The 19,501-nt window shown below is 43.4% G+C and overlaps 1 protein-coding gene across 3 annotated transcripts in view; it reads left to right on the top strand.

Moving 5' to 3' along the window:
* scai (suppressor of cancer cell invasion) overlaps positions 1–19,501 on the top strand; it is a 192,316-nt gene that overhangs the window by 29,050 nt on the left and 143,765 nt on the right. For all 3 annotated transcript variants that reach the window (XM_056290861.1, XM_056290859.1, XM_056290860.1), the window contains 3 exons: positions 9,458–9,556; positions 10,221–10,317; positions 12,518–12,616. In XM_056290861.1, the coding sequence (XP_056146836.1) occupies positions 9,458–9,556; positions 10,221–10,317; positions 12,518–12,616 (295 nt within the window). The remainder of the gene's footprint in view (positions 1–9,457; positions 9,557–10,220; positions 10,318–12,517; positions 12,617–19,501) is intronic.

The raw sequence follows: 19,501 nt of genomic DNA, 5'->3' as shown, positions 1-19,501 counted from the left end.
TACCTGTCCGACAGATCTTTCTCTGTTGTAATGGGAGAATTCTCCTCATCCCCAGCCCACCACTCATGCGGTGTTCCCCAGGGGTCAATTCTTAGTCCATTATTATTTTTCGTGTATGGATGGATGGATGGACTGCCGATTAAATGGTAGCATTGTATTTCATAAACCTTACAGATTTTGTCCCATGTCACATGTCATTTAGAATAATGTTCTATAAAATTTTGAATATAACCGTATGATTCATTGCTTGAATATTTAGAGCATGTGAGATCTCTCATTCTGTAGTCTAAATAACATCCATTTTCAAAATTTCAGGTTAACCACACCCACAACACACTTCCCTTTCTGCTCATGTGTCCCAAACTACTTTCAAACACCTAACTAGAGACAAATCATTTATCATTGCCAGATTAACAATCCATATTCATCAAGACAAAGGCCTGTTTTTTATAAGTCATAAACATTAACTCTCTATGTACAGTTTTGACTTTAACATTACCATGTTGTAATTTCTCTTCTCCCTCTCTCACAAATAGTACAATAAAATGAATTTGAATTACTTTATTCTTTTATCTGTAAGACAGACTGTATAAAAAAATGGAAAATCTCAAAATAGTTGAGAATTCACATGTTCAATTTACAGAAAAAGAAATGCATTTTTTTTAAATGCAGTGAAACTGTCACTTCTCCCCATGTGCTAGCTGATGTGCTGCTTGCATCAAAAGATGTATATTTCAACATGAGACTTTGAGTGCTGCTATATTTATATGGCGCATTTTCAAAATTACAATTAGACGTTATTTTAATCCTGGAAACTACAAAATTATTAATAAAAGCACATGCATTTTTAGCTTCCATTTCATTGACCAGAACTTTAAACTTGTCAAACACAGGAAAATACGAGGTACAACAAAGATCCAAAACTGTTAAATGCTTCACTCTCTGAATGGAGTAAAGCAACACAGTTTTGTTTGATAAAGGTTCAAATAAGGAATGTCACATGTCTGTAGGTTGCTGATGATTGTAAACTGGTAGAGGGCAGTTTTAGGTAAATAACAACAGAATTGTGCCGGCTAAGGGTGGTATCATCGGCATAATCATGTATGTAAATCCATCCATCCCTCCATTCATCCTTCCATCCCTCCATCCATCCATCCATCCATCCATCCATCCATCCATCCATCCATCCATCCATCCATCCATCCATCCATCCATCCTTCCCTTCCTCCCTCCGTCCATCCATCCATTATCCAAACCGCTTATTCTGCTGTGCACACCTACAAACACAACTTGCCTTAAAAGCCCTGAAGCATCACATCTACATATATTTCACAAAATGTCTTAGAACAGTAGAGCAAGTAAGGTTTCAAGCTGTGCTGCAAAAGTTTAGTTAGAGTTAGTTGTACGTAGGGTGTGGAGAACATTTAAAATTATTCAAACAGCAGGCATTCACACTTCTGGATGCAATGGTCAGTGTGTCTTGTTGTAAATGAGGCACGTACACAAGGTTTATTTTCAAATAAACCTTGTGTACTTGCCTCATTTAAAAGTGGAAAATGGAAATGTTCTATTTTGTCCATGGGGCTATTTTTGCTATAAGCTATGAATGTGCTACCACCTAAACAACATGTTGAATGTGAAATTGTTTCACACTGTCATTAATTGTCAGTCACTGTCAGAGTCATTGATATGAAATGTTAACATACTCGTTAAACCCGTCTAACTGCAAGGCAGATGTTCAACAAGTAACTCTAAATATTTGGCTTTAAAGGATTCTTCTGTCCCTCCTTTCCTTGTAAGTTGTGCTTTTCAATCATTCCATGAATGAAGCAGTGAAGATCAATTTGAGTTGCTTTGAAAATATGGTTTGTCTTTATCATGTACTGTCATGTTTTGTGTTCTTTTTCAGTTGTTTGTAGTTCTTCATGGCTGTCTGATTGTAATGGGTTAAGAGTACTACTTTACAATAATAAATGGTTCATAATTAGGTTATTAATGAAGTTGTAAGCACTTTATAAATCATTTATAAACAGTTATAAACAAGATATAACACAAATTTCATACACTGATTCGAACTCACCATTTGGCAAGATCAAGTTACTGATGCACCTTTTATCTATCTATCGTGTTCATTCTCAGCTCTTGCTAGTTGCTAGCTAAGTAACCAATGAGATCTGAGGCATAACAGTACAGATGTCTGTGGCCTCACTATTTGGCAAGCAACAGGTCACTGTAGCATTCCCAGCCGGACTTTATTCAGACGATGCACTCAGTGATGATAACTGATGGGTTATGGTGCGGTATTTCTACCATTTATTTACACGAACCACCACAGACACACCGTAAGAGCTGAAAGCAAAATAAAACATACAATCATACACTCATACATGTGACCACGTTTCCACCATTGCTAACTACCGTAACAATGTGCATAGCACTGCTAGCATTAGCTCATTTAGCTAACTTCTAAATCTGGTTCACAATACATAAAAATAACACCTCATAACGAACTCAAATTACACAGTCACTCTACACACATACCTGTTTGCCTTCCAGCTAGGTGCTAAATAAAAAATGATATACAATATTCTTCACGAACAGTCCTTGGCTTTCTCATGGCATGCGAACGTCAGCCAATTTAACTTTCCTTCTCGTTTCTGCCGTCAACTTGCGCACGCGCAGTAACATACAGAGGAGACCATATCAATGTTTTTCACAATAAAAGGTATGTAAACAATAAAAGTGCAATTCACTACAAAATCAAATCTGGTACATGGCACTTTATAACAAATTCAATAGCATATAAGTCTAATAAACAAAGCGCCATATAATAATCTCAATAACTTGTCTTAATAATATCAAATATAATATAAAGTAATATGGGTCATTTACACTCCCACCAAGTCATTGGTGTTTCAAATATAGTAATAACAGTGCATTTAGCAAACACAAATTATTTCTCAACGCAAAATGACCATAGACCAGAAATATGGCATTAAAGGAGTGTCAAACAAAATCAAAACACATCTTAAGAGATGCAAGGCGTGTGTTAGTTAGTAACTAACGAGTCACTATCTGGCAACAAGACCAGTTTCTGAACTGGGCATTCAAGCACTGACTGCTTAGTAAGACGTTCACCTTTCTTGCCTAGTTTTCTATCACCTAGACATATCTTTACTCTCCTAACCAGACCATCTCGAGCCACTGTAATTTCTGAAACTCTACCCAACCTCCATTCATTTCTAGGCAGATCATCATCTTTCGTCATCACTATATCCCCTATCTGCAGGTTTCTCTTTGGGGTGTGCCAGCGTTGCCTGATGGTGATGTTGGTTAGATACTCTTTCCGCCAACGGCTCCATAACTGTTCCACTAAGTATTGTACATGGCGCCACCTTTTTCTCACGTACATATCTTCTTTGATGAACTTGCCTGGGGGAGGTAGAGCTGGGGTAGACTTCAGGGTAAGTAGGTGGTTAGGGGTAAGTGGCTCGAGACTGTTGAGATTGTTGAGGTTTTCAACAGTGAGAGGGCGACTGTTAACTATTGTCATTGCTTCATAGAAGAATGCTCGGAGGGAAGCATTGTCTAGACTTCCAGAAGAAAGCGAGAGGGTCGAATTGAGGATGCTTATGACTGTCCTAATTTGACGCTCCCACACTCCGCCGACATGGCTTGAATCTGGAGCATTCATGAGGAAGTCGCACTGATTCTCCAAGAGAAAGGTCGCCAGTTTGTCACTATCGACTTCTTTAAGAGCTTCCTTCAGTTCGTTTTTGGTTCCCAGGAAGTTGCTTCCTTGATCAGACTTGATCTGGTGCACTGCCCCACCTATGGCAATGAAGCAGCGCAGTCCATTTATGAAGGAATCTGTTGACATGTCCTCCAGCATTTCGATATGAATGGCTCTGGAGGAGAAGCAGGTGAAGAGAAGGCCATATCTTTTGCGCACACTCCGTCCTTGTTTGGTGTAGAAGGGTCCAAAGCAATCCATTCCACAGTATGTAAAGGGTGGACACGGATCCACGCGCTCTGGAAGGAGATCGGCCATTCTTTGCTCTTCTGTGTTTCTCCTGAGCTTTCTGCAAGTCACACATTGGCGAAGATGAGATGCCACGGCCCGACCAATCCCTGATATCCAGTAGCCTTTTGATCTGATCTCGTTGATGGTCATTCCTTTACCTTGATGTTTAGCCTTTTCATGGCAGTGTGCGATGATCATCTTTGTGGTGTGATGTTCCTTCGGAATCATTGCAGGGTGTCTGACTGCATGAGGGAGATTTGAGTCACAGCGTCTTCCTCCCACCTTGATCACACCGTCCTTGTCCAGAAAGGCGTTAAGGCGATGCAACTTGTTATGGAGTGGCAGCCGGAAACGAAGGAGAACACCATTGAGATTGTTCATCAAGTCGGGTCCAGTGAGCAGATGATCGTTTAGACTTGTTCCCTTGTATTTGGCGGAGCAGTCGAATACCACGCGTAGTTTGTCTGGCTTCTTAGCATGGTAGATGCCATGATGAGGTATGTACCATTTTTCTCCTTCCTTCCCATCATCATGGACTTCCTCTGCATCACCCTTTTCTATCACTTCCTCCATGAACTTGATGTACTGTTCCTTGTACCTTTCATCCTTTAACAGCTTCCTCTTGAGATGGCTGAGACGTATGATGGCGAGCTGTTTGTTGTCAGGTAAGTTGGGTCTCTCCTTAAAGGGTAAGGGCATTTCGTAGTGACCTTGACTGCTTTTCTTGATGTCGTTCTTGAGTTTGTCCAGGAACAGGATGTCTTCCTTGGACACCGTTTTTCCATCCTCCTTGGCATCCTTGGAAGTCGGACTCCAGAATGCGAATGGCATCTGCAGGGGTGATTGGTGGGAGCTCCTTGACAGCAACCCGCAAACATTGTCTCTCCACACTTGGAGTGTCAAGGCGTGGCGAAGAGCACCCCGCAATGCTCCATCCTAAGTCAGTTCGAACCGCTTAAGGCTCTTCATTTCCTCCTGATATTACTTCTCTTGGTGCCATTGCCCTTGCACAGTTGTATCCTATCAAAAGACCAACCTCACAATCCTTCAGTGATGGAATCTTGTCTATGACTGTGGAGAGGTGATCCCATTGTCTGGCCGTTTCGTTCGTTGGAATGTGGGTGCGGTTCACCGGTATACAATCCTTAGTGTAGGCAGGAGGAAGGTCGATGTGGAGAGAGGAGCTGTAACCTCGCACACGAAGCCCGGAGACTCTTTGGCTTTTCACGATTGTGTCACGTCCGATCATAGTGGTTAACTTCAGTTTAACTGGACAGGAGTCTACCTTTAAAGTGTTGCTCACTTCCTGGTCGATGAATGTGGTGTCACTTTGTATGTCCAGCAGGGCATAGACTAGTTTTTCTGGTCCTGCATTGTTCTTTGACGACACCCATACGGGCACAATCATTGATGTGTTAGTAGATTGTTCTTCTCCAGCAGTGGTGACTGACATTTAAGTCGCGGCAGCTTCTGTTTAATCTGCATTGCTTTGGGAAGTGTTTTCCCGAGGTGGGGGCTTCTTCCTTTTTACGTAGTTGTCATCGTAAAGACAAGTGGGATGTTTGCCTTTGCAGGTGTTGCATGAATGTTGATGGCGGCAGTCCTTTGCATTATGGCCAGGTTTGGTGCAGCCATAGCAGAGCTTATTTTCCTTCACAAATTCCCGTCGCACCTCCAGAGTCTTGGGGATGAACTTGGGACATCCATGTAGCCTGTGTTGATTGTCTTGACAGAACGCACAAGGGGGCTTTGCATTTCCCTTGGTGGGCCTTTGTTTGTCACTGTCGGCTTCCGTTTGAGTACTCAGAACACTCGCCTTGTTCCTCTTGGGTTCCCTGTTGTTTCGTTTTGCTGTGCTGGACTCGGAGTTGCGGAAAGCATAAGGTGAGGTGATCGGATTGCAAGCGATCTCTGCCTCCATCGCCATGAAGGTGGCGAAGTCCTTGAAGCTGGGGAATTCTTGACTCTTGTTCAAGGCTTCTGTAGCCTTTCTGTTCCATCAAGATGCTGCCCAGTCTGGCAGCTTTTGGACCAGCCTCCTGTTCTCTTCATAGTCATTCAGTATTTCAAGACTCTTCACGTGTGACATTGCATCTTGACAGGCGTTTAAGAAGTCTGAAAAGTCTCTTAGTCCTTCTGCATCCTTTGGTTCGATTTTTGGCCAATCTGCGAGCCTGTCTCTAAAGGCTCTCTGTATGACGAAGGTCTGGCCATATCTGTGGTCCAGCTTGTTCCACGCGTCCTTGTAAGCCTTGCCGTCATTTCTATAGAAAGTTCCTTCCAGGGTCTTACGAGCTGGGCCGGCTACATACTTCCTCATATAATAAAGCTTATCAGCTGAGGAGATGGCCTTTGTGTCAATGAGTGACATAAATGAGGTTTTCCACTCAATGAACTGTATAGGATCGCCGTTAAATACAGATGGCTCTGGCACTGGAAGTCTATTGAGAGCTATACTACGTTGTAAGGCCCGGGCGAGGGTCGACACGTTTACCTCAGGTGACGATGCTGTGACATTTGGGGGTTGTTTGCTGGTAGCTGGGGAGCCTTGATGATTTCCTTCGGGACTATTAGAGGAATGGACACTGCCTACCTGTGATGCTCCCTGATTGCAGACCTGCGGCCTGGCCCGAGCTGCCTTTACATCTTTCTCTGCCTGTAGGCGTTCAAGAGCGCGCTGCTCAACTTCAAGCTGCTTCCTTTGTTGCTCCTCTAGCATCCTTTGTTGCTCCTCTAAATGTTGTATTTTCTCCTTTTGTTTCTCTTCTTCCAGCAACCCTTCGAACTCAGCTTCCTTTGCGGCTAGCTCTGCCGCAGTGTCCACACGTTTGACTGTTAAAGTGGCGCTTTCATGACTGTTGACAGATTTTGTCCTTCTTGAGACAGTGGCTCCATAGATGGAGCACACATAGCTGCCTTTAAGTAGCTCTTTGAGACGGTGTTGTGCTTGCTCTGCATCGAAATCTTCATCGATGTCTACAATCCTCTCGTAGGCGATTTTCTTAATCTCTGTTGTAGCTGACTCACATGCATCGACACGGCTTCTCAATTCGGCTGACGGTGTGATGTGACTTCGCATTTCAAGATAGGTGCTCAACACAGCCTCTTTCTCTTTCTCCAGAGTATCGACCAGAGATGCCAGCTCACCTTCATTAAGGTCCGACTTGAGCTGCTTTCTTGACTCACGGACTCGACTCTTCCATTTTTCATACACTGAGATGAGCTTTCTTTCCTTCTTCTTTGCCTCTTCTTGTTGCATTTCAAGCATTTTAGGAGTTGGGATCTTTAGTCGGGCTGAGCGTCTGAGGCTTTCCTCTCCGTGTTCCTGAAATTGACCTTGGAGGCTATTTAGAATTTCTTCTTTGGTTTGAATTTCCTTCTCTATACGTTCTATCTTGGTAGTCTCGAGCGTTTCTATGAGAGCCTCTTTAAGCTTCATAATTTTAAGCTGCAGGCTATCTATCTGATTCTCTAGCTCTGATTGTGGAGGAGGGTTCTCTGCTTCTTTCATATTCAATTCTGCCATAATAAATCTGATCTAATGAACTGTTTGTCCTTACTATAGCCTATAGACTACACCGAGGGAGGAGCAGATAACCATAACTATATAGACTGCTCAGAAAGGGCTAGAGCATAACATATGATAGGCTGACTGTTATATTACTGACTGAATGTTATAATATCAACCTCTCCTACTAAATACAATATTCAGTTACCATTTAGACTGCACATGGTTACCCTTTAAAACAAGCCTTTTTTATTTTATTTTTTACAGTCAACAGGAACGATGATCAGGTAGGCCTAATGAAAAGTAATAATAACAGTACATAAACAAAGCTACTTCAATAATCACTTTGTGTGAACGGTACCTTGGTTAGAATTAAATATTAAATTCAGAAAATGTCCTTAGTTGTTGACGTCCGTTTCTTCTTAAACCGCTACAGATGAGCATCAATGTTCTTGGTGAAGATGAATTGTTCCTCGTCAATTAATGAAAAGTTCCATACCTTTGTCTGACCGTCGCACCAAACCTTTAGCCAGCTGCCTGATGACTGTAAAGTCCCTTTGTCTAGAAGACCCATAGAATGGCGCCGAGTTGCTCGATGAAGTGTCCGTTGTCGGCAACACCAGACGTAGTAGCAACTTGGCCCCGTGATTCGTCATCGTAGACCTCTCGGTGCAGCGTGGCAGCAGGGTTGATGAAGGGGTTAGCTCTTACTGTAGCATTCCCAGCCGGACTTTATTCAGACGATGCACTCAATGATGATAACTGATGGGCTATGGTGTGGTATTTCTACCATTTATTTACACAAACCACCACAGACACACCGTAAGAGCTGAAAGCAAAATAAAACATAGAATCATACACTCATACATGCGACCACGTTTCCACCATCGCTAGCTACCGTAACAACGTGCATAGCACTGCTAGCATTAGCTCATTTAGCTAACTTCTAAATCCGGTTACACAATACATAAAAATAATACCTCATCACGAACTCAAATTACACAGTCACTCTACACACATACCTGTTTGCCTTCCAGCTAGGTGCTAAATAAAAAATGATAAACAATATTCTTCACGAACAGTCCTTGGCTTTCTCATGGCATGCGAACGTCAGCCATTTTAACTTTCCTTCTCGTTTCTGCCGTCAACTTGCGCACGCGCAGTAACATACAGAGGAGACCATATCAATGTTTTTCACAATAAAAGGTATGTAAACAATAAAAGTGCAATTCACTACAAAATCAAATCTGGTACATGGCACTCTATAACAAATGCAATAGCATATAAGTCTAATAAACAAAGCGCCATATAATAATCTCAATAACTTGTCTTAATAATATCAAATATAATATAAAGTAATATGGGTCATTTACATTCACTGTTGCCCTTTTATCTAATGTGTTATAACAGCTTATTAATGATTTATAAAGTGTTCATGACCCGGTTAATAAACTAATTATAAACCACTCATAAACTCTTTATAAAGTTAGTCTTATTGTGTTAAGAAATAATGATACGAAAAGGTGGGCTGCTTGTGTGTAAACCAAGTTCCTTCCCACATTTTGGTAATGTGGGAAGGAACATTTATTTTAATGACACAGATTCATAGTTCAATTCTATAACCGGAATGAGATTTGAATTAAATGAGTTTCTTACACCAGTAGAGCACCAGCTGCGGCCGAACAAATTCACTATGTAATGGGCATGGCGGCCACAGCGATTCAACCTCCCTTCTATGGCAGTTCCCTGACAGATTCTTGATATGTCCATCAAAATTCCTTAACACACCTGTAGATGCCTAAAGCAAGGTCTTATTTTGTTAGTTCTACACCACTGTTAAGGGATTCAACAAAGTACATTGGTAAGTAAAAAAAAAACCTCCCAGAAAGATAGTAAGACTTTTTTTTTAAAATCTTTTATGACAGCCTTCGTACCTCGGAAACAAGTTACCTGAATGAGGCCTTTTCATTCTACTCGGCCATCCGTCAGCGGTCCTACTACTTTCAGGTCAACAAAGAGGATAGGTAAGTTCCCAAATGAGTCTCTATGTTGAAGCAGATTTTTTTTTCCTCAGACTATTATGATAAAGATTAAACACATAGATTTGATTGATACAATATGATTGAATCCTACAATTTAGAAGTCACTTAAAACTTGATTTAGATGGCATGCAAATTCCTTTTAATTTTTTTGTTTATCTTTTAATTAGTAGGTGGCTGTCAAGACCAAGAACAGATATGATGTATTAAGTGAGCATCAGCAAATCAAGGCTCCAGCCTATTTATTGATGAAGAGCCACAGACACATAGAATAAATATAAGCTTGCTGAGTGTTATGTGTTTGTTTGTTTGTGGGTTAATAACTAAAGTATCCCTAAATGTTTGGATATTGGATGGGACTGTTCGTTTTGGTGAACATTTAGACATCATCTAACACTCCTTAACAATATTGGTAGTTTAATTTGATGAAGAGCCACAGGCACATAGAATAATATATAAGCTTGCTGAGTGTTATTTGTTTGTTTGTTTGTGGGTTAATAACTAAAGTATCCCTAAATGTTTGGATATTGGATGGGAGTGTTTGTTTTGGTGAACATTTCGACATCACCTAACACTCTTTAATGATATTGGTAGTTTAATTTGGTTTTGCTTGATTTTACACATTCACAATGTCTTTCTTCTTTGTCAGGCCAGAATTAGTTGTGAAGATGCTTCGATATTATGCACGCTACATAGTCGTCTCTTTACTGCTGAACAAGATGGACCTAGTCAAAATTTTGGTTAAGGTATGGAAGCAAAATGTTGGAACTACAGCATTGTAAGAAATATATAAGACAATCTAAAGGTTAGTTCAACACAATTAACTCCAGGAAATGTAAACAAGAGTTTCTAATTAAACTGACACTCTACTAGAATTCCAGCAAAAGTAGCATCGTTTGGCAAAATGTAATTTGTCTAAAAACTAGAGATGCAACAAATATTTGAAAATTGAAAAAAAATATTGAAAACAATTTCGTTTTTTAATAACTTAAATTTTCTTAACCAAATAGCCTCTATTAATATACTATTATGCAGGAAGCAAAATCTCCTTGGATGTATTTTTTTTTAGAAACTAATCATGACTGTTGGTAGTAGTAAGAACCTAACCTGGCCTGGACAGTGCAGTTCTAACAAGTATGCAAATGTACTTTCACTATGTTACTCTTTATCTGTGCTTGGGCCTGTGATGTGAGACAAGCAATTAACAAATTGTGCACTTAAGAGGCAGAAATACTGTATATGCCAACTGTAATCTTATTTCGCTTGCAATAGTTGGAACTCGTAAAGCTGAAACTGAATTATTGTATTTAAAAAATCCCTTAAATCTATTTAAATTTTATAATTTCAAAATGATTGTGATGGTTTGCAATGAATTTGGGCTTCATGATGTTCAGCTTTAATTTCAGTTTAAAACTAAACATGCTTTTAATTTCAGTTGTTACAGTTTTATTTTCGTTTTATGAAAATTGCATCCATGGATTGTACAAGTAAAGCGATATGCAAAAAGGCAAGATTCAGACATCTTTTCAATCTGTGGTAAGCAGTTGGTGAAAAGGGAAACTGGCATAATGGGACGGACACTCGTGAACAACTCTAAAAACCTATTTGTTTGTTCATCTGGAAATGGAACAACAAAAACTGACATTGCATCATCTGCATATAGATTTTCATCTGTTTTTTTGCAAACCGTTGTACATATTAATGTGAAATGATTTGGAAATATCCAAATAAATGAATTGTCATTAAATATAAAAAGGAAACATCTTTGCTTTACAAATGCATAAAAATATACAAATACATGTTTTTATTGCTGTCATTTATGTATAACTACAAAGCAAGAAACATTTTGCACACAATCTTTTCCACTTGTTGAGTAGTATATTTATTGATAAATCACGTGACATTTGTGTTTCTCTGCCCTTATCAAAGTTCACGTTCGCTTGGGTTCTTACAGTGAATATAAAGCAATCAGCACCAACCGAATTTTTCGGGGTACTGATCAGTATGTGAAGTTTGCATTTCACCAACGACTTATTATTGAAGTTTAACTGTAGCAGCAGCTCTGCACAAGGTCTGTGAACACGCTGGCAAGCTGGCTAGAGACACTGTTGTTGTACAATCAAATTTCATCGCATTATTGATGTTTAACTGTAGCAGCAGCTCTGCACAAGGTCTGTGAACATGCTGGCAAGCTGGCTAGAGAGACTATTGTTGTGCAATCAAATTTAATCTTATTATTGATGTTTAACTGTAGCAGCAGCTCTGCACAAGGTCTATGAACATGCTGGCAAGCTGGCTAGAGACACTGTTGTTGTACAATCAAATTTCATCGCATTATTGATGTTTAACTGTAGCAGCAGCTCTGCACAAGGTCTATGAACACGCTGGCAAGCTGGCTCGAGAGACTATTGTTGTGCAATAAATTTAATCTTTTCTGCTCTAAATCACCAAATCAACTTGTAGTTATTTGAAGAATACATCTCAAAGTGCAAATGAAATGTTAACATTTGGATTTTTGAGGTAAAGTCAGACATAGTATCTAGTTTTTATATTACTCAGCTGTAGAGGTTAGTGTGGATGTTTGATTAAAGATCAACGGATTTTTTGAAAAAATGAAAATAATTGATAGTAGTTCCACTCATTGAAAGGCAGACTGACCATAAAGCCAGTGTGACATTGGCTTAATAACAACGACCTAAGCTTGGATTGCAGCTTTTATGAGCCATTTTTGGGGTTGTTCTGCAAAAGCAATGCATTCTGTGGACCTGACAAGTCAGACTTCTTGGCTAGTCTAATAATAATAATAATAATAATAATAAGCATTACATAATCTAGAAGTGTATGTGGGTTTGTGCATACGCACACTATGGTTTATATAGAGTCGAGTATTAAATCCTATGGTTTATATACAGGGTTAAGTATTTAATGCTTTTCTGTTTTCCTCAGGAGTTATCTGAAGAAATTAAGGATTACACACAGAGATTTAACACAGAAGACCAACTGGAATGGAATTTGGTTTTACAGGAAGTGGCAGCTTTTGTTGAGGTAATGCCCTTTCCCCAGAGCCATTGAGAGAGAGAGTTACGACACCAATTGATCTTGCCACCACTCAGTCATGTGGTTCATGTACATGTTAATAGTCCCAAACAATCCCTGTGCTGTCAAGTTTTATGGGACAGACAGCAGCGAGTGCGATATTAAACGGTAAATACTAAAACATGAAACATGAAACCATTTCATTGTACTTTTAACTGCTTTTACATTTATTGCATATACTTTAATGTTAATTTTGGCATGTGGAGTGGCGGAGTGACAACTTCATAAGTTACTTATATCAGATTTTTTTTTTGGAGGGAAAGAGTTCATTCGTTCGTTCATTCATGTTAGTATGCACTATGTTAGCACACATTATATAACCAAGTTTCCTGTAGCAGTCGGCTTTATTTTAATCATCAACCAACCTCCCTTTACATTCCTGTTGATAATATCAACGGTTTTAGACATACACTACCCATCAGCTATGTTATTGGGTTCGATGTGGAAATTTACTGAGAGCGCAGAGTTCACGAGTTCTGTACACGACTGGGCATGTCCTGATCATGAGTTCACGAGGTACATTTCAAAGTAACTTAAAACTACGCTACTGAGCTAACAAATTAATAACAGGTTAGCCAAATATTGTGACATTAATTTTTTTCAAGTGTAACGATATGGGAGATACAGCAAACTGCCATCACAGACCCGTTGATAACCGGAACACCGTAATACTCTCACTGGCCACTTTATTAGGTACACCTTGCTAGTACCGGGTTGGACCCCCTTTTGCCTTCAGAACTGCCTTAATCCTTCGTGGCATAGATTCAACAAGGTACTGGAAACATTCCTCAGAGAGTTGGTCCATATTGACATGATAGCATCACGCAGTTGCTGCAGATTTTTCGGCTGCACATCCATGATGCGAATCTCCCGGTCCACCACATCCCAAAGGTGCTCTATTGGATTGAGATCTGGTGACTGTGGAGGCCATTTGAGTACAGTGAACTCATTGTCATGTTCAAGAAACCAGTCTGAGATGATTCGGGTTTTATGACATGGTGCGTTATCCTGCTGGAAGTAGCCATCAGAAGATGGGAACACTGTGGTCATAAAGGGATGGACATGGTCAGCAACAATACTCAGGTAGGCTGTGGCGTTGACACGATGCTCAATTGGTACTAAGGGGCCCAAAGTGTGCCAAGAAAATATCCCCCACACCATTATACCACCACCACTAGCCTGAACCGTTGATACAAGGCAGGATGGATCCATGCTTTCATGTTGTTGACGCCAAATTCTGACCCTACCATCCGAATGTCGCAGCAGAAATCGAGACTCATCAGACCAGGCAACGTTTTTCCAATCTTCTATTGTCCAATTTTGGTGAGCCTGTGTGAATTGTAGCCTCAGTTTCCTGTTCTTAGCTGACAGGAGTGGCACCCGGTGTGGTCTTCTGCTGCTGTAGCCCGTCTGCCTCAAGGTTCGACATGTTGTGCGTTCAGAGATGCTCTTCTGCATACCTCGGTTGTAATGAGTGGTTATTTGAGTTACTGTTGCCTTTCTATCAGCTCGAACCAGTCTGGCCATTCTCCTCTGACCTCTGGCATCAACAAGGCATTTTCGCCCACAGAACTGCCGCTCACTGGATATTTTCTCTTTTTCGGACCATTCTCTGTAAACCCTAGAGATGGTTGTGCGTGAAAATCCCAGTAGATCAGCAGTTTCCGAAATACTCAGACCAGCCCGTCTGGCACCAACAACCATGCCACGTTCAAAGTCACTTAAATCACCTTTCTTCCCCATTCTGATGCTCGGTTTGAACTGCAGCAGATCGTCTTGACCATGTCTACATGCCTAAATGCATTGAGTTGCTGCCATGTGATTGGCTGATTAGAAATTTGCGTTAACGAGCAGTTGGACAGGTGTGCCTAATAAAGTGGCCGGTGAGTGTATGTCATGTTCCCCAATGGAAATGTGTGCTGCTAACTCTCAGACAAGCCCCGCAGCTGAGGCGAGGATGAACAGGACGTCACTCAATGGTCGAAAATTTCTTTATTTTTAACCAACAGGTTACGAACCTTGAAAAAGAAAACACACAAAATACAAACATACATCATTCAAGTACCCTCAACTCAAAGCTAACACACAATATAACTCACTCACTCTTGCAATCACTCACCAGTCCGTCCTCGTCCAGTCATACTAAAGAGTCCCCGCTCTGAAGCTGTATTTACTTTCTTGACGTCACCCCCAGAACGTAAATCAGCCAATCACAGCAGCTCCCTAACTGAGACCCCGGATGCACGCATTTCTCGCCAATAGAATTTCGCAATAAAAGTCCTTATCAAGCACACAGAAATCACATACAATTGGAACTGGAATAAATCTCATTATTATTATCAATACTCAGATTCACTTATGTAACTAACAATTCAAACAATGTTACAATTTAACTACATGTAAACGAAATAACTTTCACAAGTTTGTACTTAAACTAAACAAAAATCTCTGACTAAACACAACTCAAATCCAACCACTCCATAGAAAGTAACACACCTCCCAGTTGGTCTACTGGACTCTAGACCTAAGGAGACCACACTAATAATCACCGCTTTCTCTTTGGTGGTGTTTCTTCGGTCAACTCTTTAATTTCTTCTTTAAGTCTTTAACGACCCCGGAGCCAGGTCCCCCCGAAGAGGCACGGCCAGCATCACAGGGTCGCTCGCTGCCAGCAGGGTGCTTATCCATGCTCCATACGGAACCAGCGGCACTCCTGTCTCTCCTGTGGTCTGGACCCTTCCATAGCACAACAGTAGTCCTGACATCTCTTCTCTGACGACTACAAGCCTGTTCAATGTAGACTCAGGGAAAGCTGGGCTGCCAAGCATAGGTCCCAAAAGGCAGCTCTGACCTCCCCCACATCAAGAACTGGCTTGCCCACCTTCTCTCTCTAGTGCTTACCCTCCCACTCTGCTCTCTCCATGGCTCTCCCGCGAATCATCCGTCTCTTAACAGCTCGGCGAACCCAACCGATCACCCCACAGAGCTTGGCCAAGCTACTGAACTTTTCAGGCTCAACCAGATCAACGATAGCCGCGCCCCAGAGCCTCTCCTTGTTTTCAGTCTCAGCGGAGGTCGACTCTTCCTCCTTCACCGTGTGCACAGGAGCCTCGTCAGTCCCATCCAGAGGCCCCTGGACAGGATTTGCCGTCTTCTTCCACTGGGCTCTAGTGAAAGCCACTGTGAATGCCCTCCGCTGGAGCTTACTCACAGCCTCTCTGGTGCTGGCCGCCACCTCCGCCGCGGACTTCATGGGACACTCTTCTACCGGCCTCACTTGGAACTCAGGACCCTTTTGCCAAATGGAGCCCTCACCCAGGTCTTCTAGAGGACCTCCTCGGGTGATAAGGTCAGCGACGTTCAGATCTCCTGAGATCCACCACCAGTCAGCTACTGGCCCAGCCTTCTGAAACTCCCTGACCCTGTTCGCGAATAACGTCTGATACCCGTAACTCTCCCTCTGGATAGCTCCCAGGATAGTCTGGCTGTCTACGAAGTGGAACCATCTCTCCACCTCAAGTCGACCCTGCCTCTCCCAGAACCCTCTCAGCCTGGCAGCGAAGACGGCGCCGCAGAACTCTGCTTTGACCACATCGCCCTTCTGGTCAAGGGGCGCCAGCTTGGCCTTTGACTCAACAAGGCGGATGTTCGCCTCTGTAGACGTCTCCCACCTCAGGTACAGAACAGCTCCGAAGGCGTCATCACTCCCATCTGAGAACGTGATGCCCCACGGCCTCCCCCTCCATCCAGGAAGAGTAAGGCTTCTTTCGAAACTGATTTGATGAAGCCGCACATACTCTTCAAAAAGCTTGACGGCATCTGCCCAGAGGTCTGTCAGAAGGGGACTGTCCCACGTGTCTTTCTTGGAGTCTCCTCCCCCAGTCTCCTGGAAGGCTCTCCTTACCAAGATGGCCCCTCTCTCTTTGGCCGGGGTAGCTACACCAACAGGGTCGTAGAGCCCTGCTACCTGGCTTAGGAGCTCCCGTCTGGTCTGAGGGTTTAGCGTTTTCTCCTTGATCTCCTTCTCTGAGAGGTCGACCCCCGTCCTCATCTTCTGCTTTCTTTTGGAGAAGTTGATTGAAACCATCAGGAAGAGTCTGTCGCTGTCCACGTAGTATCCGACACCAAGAGCCTTGTTGTCTTCCTGCCCTAGCTGGTTGGGCAACACCAGGGTTCCGGACTCTGGACTTGGGCTTTTAACAGCTTGCCCAACCTGACTACCCTCGCACCTCCCACTTTGACCGGACCGAACCCACGGTTTGAGCGAGAAGCCTCCGGCCCAGAGTATCTCCTCCACTCCTCTTGTGATCTTGTCCAGCTTCCCTGGGTCATTGTGGGACGTGAAGATGTCGTCCACATAGCTTTCCTCTTCAAGCACTCTTCTCTCGTCGCTCATGTGCATGTGAGAGAACCTGGGCAGTCTCGCGGTTTCCCTCATGGCCAACTGCGCTATGCATCCCGCTGGCCTGTCTCCAATATTGACCCGAGTGATAGCGAAGTCTCTGATCTCTTCCTCGAGTGAGTCCCTCCAGAGGAACTGATGAAGGTGAACCTCTCTTTCGTTCAGCCACACAGAATTGTATATCTTCCTTGATCTTTTCTAGTTCCTTCCCTTCAGCTAGAGTCATTTCCTTCCCCCCTGGCTGGCATTTCCCGCACCGGCATCCTCCACATTTCGGCTCACAGGCAGCTCCGATGCTGTCCCATTTCCACCACTCAAGAACTTCCTTGCTGGTTGTGGCCATGTTCCTGATCTCCTCACCACTCTCTTGCTCCAGGCCCAGCGTTTCCTCTCTGGAGCTATTTGGCTCTCTGGAAATCTCTTCGACCTTGATCACTTTTGCTCTCATTGAGCGTGCAAAATGTGTCTTTGAGTTGTGAATGGATACCTTCACCTCTTCGAACAGATCAGGGTGCGCTCCCCCCACAGTCTTGCCCAGTGGGCCGTCCCACAACACCAGGTCTCCCACTGTCTTCATCCGCTGCGGAGCAAGCCTACCCTCTCGGTGGCTGGTTAAGAGTTCGATTTTCTTTGGCCTGACCAGTTCCTCTGTCTTGACCTCCAGGAAGAACTTCTTGAGCTGCCGCGGGCTAACGACACGGTCTGCTTGTGCGATCTCGTCCAGTCCATAACAGACGATCTGGTGGGGACTCCACTCATTCTCTGAAGTCCACATTCTGACTTTGAGCAAGTACCTTTTTGTCTGGACTCTTACTTTCATTCCACCAACTCCATGCACGACCGGCATTACCTTCTCTCCTTTCAGTTGGAGTCTGTTGGCGGCTTGGTGGGTTATGTAATTAGTGTCAGACGCAAGGTCCATCAGGGTCCCAATAGTTTGTCCTCCATTGGTTGTGACCTCCATGATCATCATAAGCACTGGATGCTCTGTCAAACCCCTTTCTTCACGGAGACCATCACCGTTTGTGCTCGCTCTCATTGACGCTGTTGTCTTGTTGGTAAATGCCCTTATTACCCTTTCCGCTACTCCAGGGGAGACATCAGCTAGGGCCTTCTCTTGTTCTTTTGAGAGCCTTCCTGCCTTTGTGTCTCTCTTTCCCCCTTCTTGCTCTTCCCTCTTTTTCTCATCACTTTTGTGCCCTCCTTCCACGGAGCACAAGAGGTAGTGGTGGTCTGAGCCGTCTCTTTTCTGGCAGCACTTCTTCTTGCAGAGGAACCTGTTACTACATTCTCCATCCGCACCATGGGATGCCAAGCATCTCCTGCAGGCTCCATTCCTTTCGACGACATCTTTCTTTTTGGCTAGGCTGAGCCCTTTGAACTTCTCGCAGAAGAAGATCCTGCCTCCGTGTTTCTCATCTCCACACACGCTGCACTCCTCTTTTGCCAAATTCCTTCCTGTGGCCCTTGTGAACGCCCTCTTTTCCGGTTTGCTCGATTATTTCAGGCTCTTCTGACACTCTTAACTGCTCCAGCCTTTCGAAAACCGCTTCTTGTTCCTTTAGGAACTTTAAGAGAGCATTAAAGCGACCATCAGTGGTGACACCGTTCTCGGGTTTGGTTTCGAACTTGAGCCAGTCCATCTTCAGACTGTCAGGTAGTTTGCTCTCTATAATTTCCATTGCCAGCGGATTCTTTATGGCATCGGTATTTCCGAGATCCGTCAGATCGGTCAGGGCCTTCTCCACAGCTTGAATCAGATCAATTGTCTTTCTTGGTTGGTTTCCTTTCACCGCTGGAAACTTCTCCAACTCCCTGATTATCTCAATCGCGATGGTAGTCTTGTTCCCAAACCGGTTCTCCAGGACCCTGAACATTTCTCCTGCAGTATCGTAGCTCGAAAGTCTGAGGTCTTTGGCGATTTTTTCTTCCACGCTGTCTGGGAGCTGGAATTTTTTCACTTCCGGTGACTCTGACGGATCTCACTGCCTCTGCAGACTTTCCCAGTCTCTTCGCCATCGGTGGAAGTCTCTCATGCAACCGCTGAACGTCGGTAGTCTTGTTGGTTGGAGGCGCACTCTCGGTTTGGCTGCTGCTTGCGCGCCTCCCGCTCCCAGGCTTGCCATACTGGCGCTATGTGCTTCCTCCCATGCTTTCCGCTGAGCCTTAGCTAGCTCAGCACGCTCTTCTTCGGCAGCTTCTGCCATCCTTTGCTAAGCTTCAGCAGCCTTTTTCCTGGCCTCCGCAGCCCTCTCCTCAGACTCGGCGCTAACTTCGGCAGCCTTTAGCCTGGCCTCGGCGGCTCTCTTCTCAGTCCCGGCGATCTCATCGGCCTCCTTTTTCCTGGCCCTGCCGAATTCTGCCAACCACCTGATCCAGAGCTCGTTTCTCTTGTCCTCCAGCACCTGAAGCCGCTTACTCATGTCGCGCGT

Source organism: Lampris incognitus, chromosome 12 (genome assembly GCF_029633865.1).
Source record: "Lampris incognitus isolate fLamInc1 chromosome 12, fLamInc1.hap2, whole genome shotgun sequence".
NCBI lineage: Eukaryota > Metazoa > Chordata > Actinopteri > Lampriformes > Lampridae > Lampris > Lampris incognitus.
Note: the sequence above shows the minus strand (reverse complement) of the source record. Positions and strands in the feature narration are given on the sequence as shown.